A 10780-nucleotide genomic window follows, 5' to 3' on the forward strand; every position below is an offset into this window, starting at 1 on the left:
TTGTCATTTAGCAGACGCTTTTGTCCAAAGCGACTAACTAATGAGGACAATAGAAGCAATCAAAACCAACAAAAGAGCAGTAATATGCAAGTGCTATATTTGTATATTATTATAGTGTTAGTCTATATTTCAATTTCACAAAGAAACGTACAGTATTTTGTCCAAGCAATAATAAAAGGACACATTTAATTTATAATTTGTCTTAAATCTCATTTTGTTAAAAAAAAATTGTGAATCGAATCGTGAGTTGAGTGAATCGTTACATCCCTAGTTAAAACGCATTTTCATGTCTGTTTCAGTCCCGACGGCGCTGAAAAGTCTCGTCAATCCTCTGAAACGACGGAAGAAAAAGAAGAATAAAGCAGGCGGCGTGATGCTGAGCAGCTTTAAGGTGAGATCCGTCATTTACTAATTTTTTACTTAATTTTTTTATTATTGTGAATTGTAATGTTTTGTCATTGTTTTTTTTTTTTGTCAATTTTAGTTTTCATTCTAGTTTTAAGTTTTCATGTAATTTGTATATTTTATTTTATTTCAGCTTAATTTCAATTAACAATTGTTATATTTTTTATTTTATAGACTAGCTAAGATTGATCTCAACTAGCTTTAAGGTTAGAATACAAATCGTTCATTTACTTTAAAATTTTAAAAATGAATAAGTTTAGTTCACCATTTTTTCTTCATATTGATATAATAATGGCATATTGGTTAATAGAGTTGAGCAGCAATGTGATTTTAGTATTATTGATACAGTGTTTTTTGTTATTATTGAATTAGCATTTTCTGTTTTCACTTTTATTTGAAAATTTTTATAATTTTGTTGTGTTGTCATTTACATTAGTTTGTATTTATTAATTTATCATTATATTATTATTATTATTTATTTTATTATTTTAGTAATTCAGCTTTAAACAAAAATGAGAAATCAATAAAATAATTTTAAGATTTAGTTAGTTTTATTAATTTTGTTTTGTTGTCATTTATATTAGTTTGTATTTATTCATTTTTATTCTAGTTTATTATTATATTATTTTAGTACTTCAGCTTTAAACAAAAATGAGAAATCAATAAAATAATGTTGTTTTAGTTAGTTTTATTAATTTTGTTGTGTTGTCATTTATATTAGTTTGAATTTATTAATTTTAATTCTAGTTTATTTATTATTATTTATTATTTTAGTACTTAAACTTTAAACAAAAATGAGAAATAAATTAAATAAATGTAAGTTTTTATATATTTTATTTCAGTTAACGTTTATTACAAGTCATTTTTATGGTTTTAGTTAACAATAATAACTAACAAACATAAAAACAGATCCTCTAATGGCGCTCTGAATGAATGCTGTTTTTATTTGTGTTGTGTTTGCAGAAGAATTCCAGAGGCAAAAATCCACTGAAGAGTTTTCGCTACACGAGGAAGAAGCGTGAAAAGAAGGCTGGAAAGTCCTAACAGCAAAAGAGCCTGAGAGACATGGGGACTGGATTGGGATGTTGAGGAAATCTTGACGTCTGGACACTTTGAACCGTGACTGTCATCCTGAACGATTATAAAGTCCTTCAGAATCAGACGTGCACGAGGACTCCTGTCTCACTGCATGTGTGAAATGATTTAGATGAATATTGAACATGTAATATTGTGTTTCATTAATACTAACACTCTGCTTCATAAAGTGTCTTGTTCTGATTTTGTTTATAAAGGTTAGGTGCTTAAACATGTTTTCAGCTCATTTAGACCACAAAATTGCACAAGTAATTAACAAATGTATATCTTTTTAAAAATTAAAATACTATATAATTATATAAATCCAATAATTATTGTCAAAAGAATGCATCAACATGTTTTATTATTATTATTATGTTTTTTTTTTTTTTTACAAATGTGAAGTCCCAACACTTGTAAAATAATTAAGTGTTTTAATTTTTTTAATTTATTTTTTGCTTCAAATCATCTTTGGTTCAAAGATTATTACTTAATCACCTAAAAAATGGGCATTCACTGATCTAGAAAAATAATTAACAAATGTATTTTTTTTTTATTAAAATACTATATAATTATATAAATCCAATAATTATTAATAATTATTGTCAAAAGAATGCATCAACATGTTTTATTATTATTATTATGTTGTTTTTTTTTTTTTACAAATGTGACCCTGCAGCACAAAAGCAGTCTCAAGTCGCTGGGGTATATTTGTAGCAATAGCCAAAAATATATTGAATGGGTCAAAATTATAGATTTTTCTTTTATGCCAAAAATCATTAGGATATTAAGTAAAGATCATGTTCCATGAAGATATTTTGTAAATTTCCTATTGTAAATATATCAAAACTTAATTTTTGATTAGTAATATGCATTGCTAAGAACTTCATTTTGACAACTTTAAAGGCGATTTTCTCAGTATTTTGATTTTTTTGCACCCTCAGATTCCAGATTTTCAAATAGTTGTATCTCGACCAAATATTGTCCTATCCTAACAAACCACACATCAATGGAGAGCTTATTTATTCAGCTTTCAGATGATGTATAAATCTCAATTTCGAAAAATTGACCCTTATGACTGGTTTTGTGCTCCAGGGTCACACGTGAGAACATTTAGTTCTCATAAGAATTCAGGGAGAAAATTAAAATATCACTGCAAAAAAATCTTAAATGTCCTCAAAATAGGAAACTTTTCCAAAATAAGAAAAAGAAAACTTTTTTTCAGTACATTAATTGTTAAATTAATACAGTGGAGATCAAAATTAGAGAACAACTTATAATTTCCTACATTTCAAGGTCACTGCTTAGTCCTACTTGAAGCTATCCTAACATATTTCACCCTAGCATATTTCATAAATGAATTGTATTTTATTCTTATTCATATTAACAGTTGAGTAGTTTGCCAACTAATATAAACCTTTTGACAAAATGCTTTTATATCTGTATAAAATGCAGAAATTGATAGATTCTGCAGCTGTAATTTGATTTGGACATCAACTACTCATTTGATCACATGGTGCAGGTTATTGGTTAAAAACCAATGAAAGGCAGGTTTTGTTAATGCCAAATATTTATTAATCAACATATTACATTTTAGTACAATTAATGAGTGTGTGAAGGGGAACAACTAGTCTGAAACATCACTAAATGCTTGTGCTCTTCTAAAATGAGCCGGCAATGATTTGGCAATTACCAGAAAAAGGCACCTCAAATGGTCTCACACTACATCAGCAGTTAGTTAGTTAGTTAGTCGTACACGTGAAGTGTAACTTGTACATTGCTGAGGCCAGATGCACACAGATTGAACACACACTCATTTAGATACGAATATAACACTGTCATGTTTCCTGTGCTGAAGAACCTCAACTGAACATAAATGTCTACACACACGACACTCTCAGTCCATCTCTACTGACGTATAAAAAGCACAACTTTAGTGTCTGAACATGTCACAGTGATGAGTTTAAGATGTGCAGATTCTCCAGTTCAACACGGCAATCACACAAAACCTTCCTCTCGTGCCGGCTGGGACAGACACGATGAGTGACTCCCACAAAAAAACATGTTTGGGTCATATTTCACCCCAAAAAAGCTAAGAAAACTATTTTTCTTAAAGAAAATAAAGCATATTTTAAGACATTATTTTCATGACAATTAAGCACATTTTACCCCCAAATTCTCGTTACAGCAAGACATTTTCCAGACTTTTACATTTTTATTCTTATTATTCATAACTGTGTAATACATTATTGTTTTACTGTATAAAGAGGTCTTTTTTATTTTTATTTAAATAAGCATAAAGGCAGTATAATAAATATCATAGTATATTAAGTACTTTACAATTTACATATTTTTTTTGGCATTATGATTGTGGGAAATTTGTTCTTAATTGTCAAAATACCAAAATATAATGTGTCCTTATGAGATTTAAATCCTACTATTTAATTATTAAAAGAAAATGTTAATATCACAAATTGGAGGAAATTTGGGGGAAATCGTTCTTAATTGTCAGAATGGCAAAATATAAATTGTGTTAATTATGAGATTTTCAAAAACAAAACAAAATACAATTTCAAATTTACAAACATTCTACTATTTATTGTTGAATGGATGCAGAATAAATGAAATTTATTGTTTTTAGAAATGAGAAAATTTAATTACCGGTATAATAAAAATTTTGTAAGAAAAAATCTTTAATATCAAGAATTGGGAGAAATTTGGGGAAAACTTTTCTTAATTGTTCTTGATTTTCAAAATCAAAGCAAAATAGCATTTAAAAAAAAAAAAACCCTACTATTAATTACAATTGATTGCTTCTGTTGTCCTCATTTGTAAGTCGCTTTGGATAAAAGCGTCTGATAAATGACAAAATAAAAAAAATAAAAAAAACTATTAAAGGTGGGGTAAGTGATTTATGGTAGCCAATGTTGATATTTCAAATCACCAAAACAAACACGCCCCTCCCCTAAAAGGGTCTCGCCCCTATTTTGATAGCTCCGCCCCACACATACGTACGCAAGTTAACGCAACCCAGGCAACGATTAGTTCTGTGAAACAAAGCAAAACCAATGTTACACCGTGTCTACACCGGATGCGAGCGGCGCGACAAAATACTATAGAACTCATTATAATCATTGATGCTGTCTACACCATAGATATACAGTATATACATATCTATGGTCTACACTGGATGCAGCGCGGCACGACACGACAAATCCCCGACAGAAAACTGCTGCTGCGTTCTATTTATGACGTATTGACACAAATTTCAAATGATTTTCAGCGGTTTGCTTTATCGCGTCCAGTGTAGACAGACTTTAGCTGTTGCGGCGCGGCGTGACAACTGTCGCGTCCGGTGTAGACACGTGTTAGACACTTATTCACCTATTGAGAAGAAACAAAGCAACCTCGGCGTCTAATCGCAGGCCTTCCGCTCCTTGAGTTCTCTCCAGTGCTGGAAAGCTGATCCGATATTTACACGGGTCCTACTTCTTGTCTTCTTTAGTTCCGCAGATGGTTTCCTCTTTTGGTTTTTTATCCGCCATCTCTATCTTTCTGTCGCTCGGCTAATGTCCGTCCTGTGCACTGAACGCTCTCTCCTCCGCATCATGAGTAGACACGCCCCTTACTGCTGATTGGCTACAAGTTTGTTTTGCTACTGGCCCGAATCAGTTTTCTAAAGGGTTTTTGAAAAAATACATACCCCACCTTTAAATTATTTGTGAAAGAATGCATTAACTTATTTTTTTCTCTTTTTACAAATAACATTTAATTCTCATGAGAAATCAGTACAAAAATGTCATCAATATCACAAATTGGGGGAAATTGTTCTTAATTGTCAAAATGCAAATATATAAATGGTCCTAGTTATGAGATTTTCAAAATCAAAACAAAATATAATTTTTTAAAAATTATTATTGTTAAAAGAATGCATTAATTATTTATTCTTCACAAATAAGAACATTTAATTCTCATGACAATTCAGTGAGAAAATGTCAATATTACAAATTGGGGGAAAACTGAACGTTTTAATTGTCAAAATGCAAAAACATAAATAGTCTGAAATTAGATTTTCTTTAAACAAAATAGATTTTGTTTTGTCTGTCTTCTGACTTTGGGATGAAATAAGACCCGGACATGTTCTTGACTGGTTCACCCAGATACTGCTGGCTTTACCCAACCTTTTGTGCATGTAGATTTAAGCTTTACAGAAAGAGAAAAAGCACATGAACTTGAAACCAGGACTCCCGAGTCAAGCCTTCAGGCTGTTAGCAGCAAAGCGTCATTAGATCGGATACAGCATTTGAGAGGTCCAGCGAGAGTCATGTGACCAAACACAATCACTAACACGTGATTTACACTCACAACCATCGCACGAGGATTAAGGGGGCTGATTTCACACTAAACCACACTTTAAGGCTTTATTATTACTCTCTAACATCACAACACATGTTCGTTATCAACCACCAACTGAACATATTGTAGGAATGTTTCTCAAGTATTAAAAACCAAATTGCAATAACTCATGATGCAGGGAACCAAAGCCAATACCATTCAGTAATTTATTTACATTTTCAAGAGAAAAAAGCATTAGAATTGTACACAAACATTTAATTTGGTCAGTCACTTACACACAATATTGAGGATCCGAACGTTATGAACACATCAATAATTAACACATTATTTACTGTTTTCACATTTAAAAAAAATTCACGCTACGTTCACTCTACAAGGCGCTTCAAAACTGCCAAAGCCGAATAATGAGTCGAAATACAGAGATTGCAGCATTTTCACTCACACGTCCTCCGTTGATAAGGCTAATTCAACAGTTTGATAACAACACTCCTGCGTCTACAGTAAGGCACAGCGGGGACGTTTGACTTGAGCCCCTCCATGCTTTTATCCGGATCCGTTTTGAGCTTGTGCCAGACCCTGAGGAACCGTCAAGAAGAAAACAAAGTTCTCACACAACATGAAAACCGATGGCAGAGTAAGTGTGGTGCATCATGGGAAATCAGCCCCCTCTGAGCCCGTTACTGTATACCGTCGGATCATCCCTCTCGTGCATTCGCTATGACTGCTGCTTAATAAAAGCACCAGCCCACACCAGGACAGAGAGAAAGAGAGGGGAAAAATAGAAAACCAGAGAGGAGAGGTGGCCGAAGAGTCCAGTCCAATCAGAGACTTCCTCGCGATCACATGATCTCGCAGCACGAGTTCTGCTTGCGTGCCTAGAACATAAAAACATCAACATTACATCAGATCTCCTGAAGAAGATGTGAGCAGTTGCCTATTCACACTGGCAACTTTCTCAGTATTTGGGGTGTCTTGCCTTAAGGTAGCTGATAGGTTTAAAGGGGTCATGAATTGAGAAATCAACTTTTACCTGAGCATTTTTTTTATATGTAAGAGGTCATCGAACTAAGAGAATATCTTGTAAGTTTCAGAACTGAAAACGTCCTTGTTACTGAAATAAAAGCTTTTAATGACACCAGGCCCAGCGAACGCCAGATTCTGGATTCAATGACGTAATATATCAGTTAAACTCCGCCTCCACAGAAGAATATCAACGCATAATTCTGTAGCCCCGCCCACTGATTCGCACATGTCATTGTAGGGAAATAACATAAGTGGCGCTAAACTGGATCGAGCAACCAAGCAATAAACATGCTGTTAAAGATCGCAGAATATTGTGCAGCGCCTGGAAGAACACAGTCGCTGCATAACCTTCCTTCGGATTCAAATATTAGGAAAGCGTGGATGAACTTTATTTTTAATGAAGTTGCAGCTCATGCGAGTAAAACATTGAGCGTTTGTTCGCTTCTTTTCACCGCGGACTCCTTTGTAAACGAGACACAGTCGACTCTGGATTTGCAGAGAGACTGAGATTAAAAAGCAAGGCTGTGCATCTATATTGGATCCGACAGGAATGGCGCAGCACACTTATGCGAGTAAAAAATATTTGTACTGTATGTCACTATAGCTTTGTTAGAGATCGCTTGATACGTCCTGATTATGTGTATGTGTCTAACCGAAGTCACAGAAGGCTCCAACTATGAAGGACGTAGCTTGTCAAACAGACACACAGAAAGGTAGTTTACTATGCAGAACTGTTATCCAATCACAGCAGTGGGCGTTTACTTCTGAGTGTTCAATGCGGCACGCCCATAAAAAATAGCGTTTATCCAGCCGGCCTCAAAACCAGGGTAGAAAATAGCCTATTACCGGTACTTATTGATTTTGATGTTTTTGAATGTAAAAACCACACAAACGTCATAAGTGGACCTCAGATAACAGTATAAAATAAATTTTAAAAAGTCAGTTCACGACCCCTTTAATACTTCACTAGCTATAAATATGAGCAATAATAAGTGGTTTTAGAAACCACCACAAACGAAGCTTTAAAATGTACAAGAGTATTGACATAATAATAAATTGCATTTTCTGTTGCCATGTTTCATATGCATGTAAAGTACTGACCGTTTTATAAAAGGCTTTTGATTGGTTTCCCAGATGCTCAGATTTCTGAACTAAATCATCCAGTTTCTCTCCTCTCTCCAGCAGCGACTCCATTGTGTTGTGCTGGAGAAACACATATTAAATTACATACAAATGCCAACGCATTAAAGACAAACAAACTCTAATATGTGTATAATGACAGCACACTTACACACCCTGCATACTGAATATCAATGTAGGTGGAACAGATGATTGTAACAATCAAAAACGGTGAATTTTAATACACACTGTTCACATCATTATTTGCTCACCAAAATAATTTTGGTTTCGTCCAGTTCTGCTTGCACTTTGGTCATAGCGTCAGCCTCCCGTGGATTCTGTAAAACAGGAAATACTGAAACTGTTACGGGTGATAGAATGCGTTGTTTACTAATCAAGTGCCCTTAAAACCCTTGTATAACAATGCTGACGTTCCACTACACTGCTTTTCTTGCAGTTTCACTATTAGTGAGCATAACGTACCTGGTATCTGGCCAGATGGCTGTCCAGTGCTGTGTACTGAATGGTCGCCGGAGAACCAGAAGGCCAGTCTATACTGTTGACCTGTCTGGAGAACTCATCCAGCACCTACAGACAACCACAAAACCATTAGAGAGAAAATGGTCATACCCAACCATTTAAAAAAAACAACAACATTATTTTAAATTATATTTATTGTTTAAATTGTATTCATTTAAATGTACAGTTACATTTCATTTAAATTTACACATAATTCATTAAAAAATAATAATGTTTGGAAATTTGTATAACAGTCTTTATACTAATAACACCTAAGACAGTAAAGTTTGATGTTGGCTTGAGAAAAACAAGCCAGAAATTTTGAAGTAGTTTAATAAGATTGAAGTTTAATACTTAAGTATTTTTAAGATTGAAGTAGTTTTAAAAGCTTGAAGTTTGAAGGGTTTAAGTCTTTTTGAAGACTGAACTAGTCTAAAAACTTGAAATTTGAAAGTATATATTGAAGTATTTTAAAAGGTTTGAAGGTTTTAAGTATTTTTAAGATTGAAGTAGTTTTAAAAGCCCTGGTTTTAAAGCCATGCAATCTCTCGGATGGACGGACGGACGGACGGACGGATGGATGGATGGATGATAGATGGATGGATGATAGATGGATGGATGATAGATGGATGGATGGATGGATGGATGGATGATAGATGGATGGATAGATGGATGGATAGATGATAGATGGATGGATAGATAGATGATAGATGGATGGATGGATGATAGATGGATGATAGATGAGATAGATGGATGGATGGTCAACATAACGCACCTTATCAAGTAAAGTGAAGCAGACTCTGGAGGGATATTCACTGTCCGCGATCACAACACCACCGAGATTGTCATTCCGCACGTACACGTGACACAAGTACTCTAACGGGGAAAAAACACACAATGAATCCAATGCTTTTATGAGCAGCCACTACAAACTCTTGTGAAAAAGAAGTGTGTGTAATTATAGTGAATGTGCACTTCAAATCTTAAAAGTTTATTTTACAAAAACTATACTTGCAGACAATATAATATTATTCAAATAAAAAGCCACGTAATTGTACGCAAAGAGAGAACACTTTCATGACTATGATCTTGTAGCGTAAAATTAAATGTTTTACTTTAAAGTACATTTTACGTCATGTTTAAGCTGTTTTAATAATCTTTTGTCATGCTATAAATAAGTACACTTATGTTGACTAACATACTAAAGCACACATACTTGATTATAATTTTTCCTGCTAAAATTGCAACTTCATCATTAAAATTGTGCAAAATTACATAAAAAATTACAAATATATTAAAATACATGACATACAAGTTTTAATAGAAATGACATTAACGTAAATGCTTTTTAGTTAATTTAGCAGTCAGGGTTATTCAAGTTAAAACTAAAACTAAAATGAAAACCATTAAAAAACATTTTCGTTACTTAAAATTCACTGAAATTAAATTAAATATTAAAAACGTATTATTTCAACTAGATGCCAAGACAACATTTAATTTAATGAAATGTACTAAAAAATTTTATAAATAAAATAATTTAAAAAAATTAAATCATAAAAATTTCTAAAAACATTACAATTAAAAAAAAAAAATGTATAAAAAATTACATTAAAAAAATTTTAAATAATACTGTCAAAGTACACTTCTAACCATATTTCAAAAACAAAGGAATTAATTGTGAAATTTCATATAAAAATGAACTTAAGTACTATTTTTAAAGGTTAAGTGCTGAATTACTTTTTCACAAGGTGATGCATTTCTGAATAACTCTAGTAAGCTGATTTTGTGGCTCTCAGTAGCTCGGTAGGGTTCACTGCGGGGGCGGGGCGTTCCCTCTTTTCATTGCTTTCCATCGCTTTTAAATAGCTTGCAAAAGCGGCGTGCATTTTACTTTCACTTTCAAATAGCGGCAATTCGGCGTAAAGCAATGGTTCGTTTTTAGTTCGTTTGAATTTTCCCTCTTTCCCTCGCTTTTAAATAGCTTAAAAGCACCTTGCGCATTTTACTTTCACTTTCGAATTAGCATCAATTCGGCGTCAATTTCTTGAATGCAACAACAAAATACAACGTCAAACTCACTTTAGTCTATTTATAAAGCATAGAACTGTTATTAACAAAACGAATAAAAATACACCATGCTATAGGGCAGGCTATGCCTAATATAAAATAACAAATAACTTACATAAAGTTTAAATAGGTAGCCTATACAAAACTGGAAATAAGTAAACATGTATAATATATAACCAAATAAATAAGAAACGTAGAAAGTTTATTAGCAAAACGA

The 10780-nt window shown here is 32.9% G+C and overlaps 2 protein-coding genes across 2 annotated transcripts in view; one reads left to right on the plus strand and one right to left on the minus strand.

Annotated features, from left to right (window-relative positions):
* Positions 1–1670, plus strand: part of ddx56 (DEAD (Asp-Glu-Ala-Asp) box helicase 56) — a 13941-nt gene extending 12271 nt beyond the window's left edge. The window contains exons 13-14 of the mRNA XM_016544858.1: positions 300–391; positions 1369–1670. Of these exons, the coding sequence (XP_016400344.1) occupies positions 300–391; positions 1369–1449 (173 nt within the window). The 3' untranslated portion in view covers positions 1450–1670. The remainder of the gene's footprint in view (positions 1–299; positions 392–1368) is intronic.
* A 3952-nt stretch (positions 1671–5622) lies between these two features.
* ykt6 (YKT6 v-SNARE homolog (S. cerevisiae)) overlaps positions 5623–10780 on the minus strand; it is a 7330-nt gene continuing 2172 nt past the window's right edge. Inside the window, exons 4-8 of the mRNA XM_016544856.1 lie at positions 9272–9372; positions 8461–8565; positions 8250–8315; positions 7960–8061; positions 5623–6710 (exon numbers count right to left, since the gene is read on the minus strand). Of these exons, the coding sequence (XP_016400342.1) occupies positions 6675–6710; positions 7960–8061; positions 8250–8315; positions 8461–8565; positions 9272–9372 (410 nt within the window). The 3' untranslated portion in view covers positions 5623–6674. The remainder of the gene's footprint in view (positions 6711–7959; positions 8062–8249; positions 8316–8460; positions 8566–9271; positions 9373–10780) is intronic.

This window comes from Sinocyclocheilus rhinocerous, unplaced genomic scaffold (assembly GCF_001515625.1).
Source record: "Sinocyclocheilus rhinocerous isolate Xijiao unplaced genomic scaffold, SAMN03320098_v1.1 scaffold3113, whole genome shotgun sequence".
Classification (NCBI taxonomy): Eukaryota; Metazoa; Chordata; class Actinopteri; order Cypriniformes; family Cyprinidae; genus Sinocyclocheilus; species Sinocyclocheilus rhinocerous.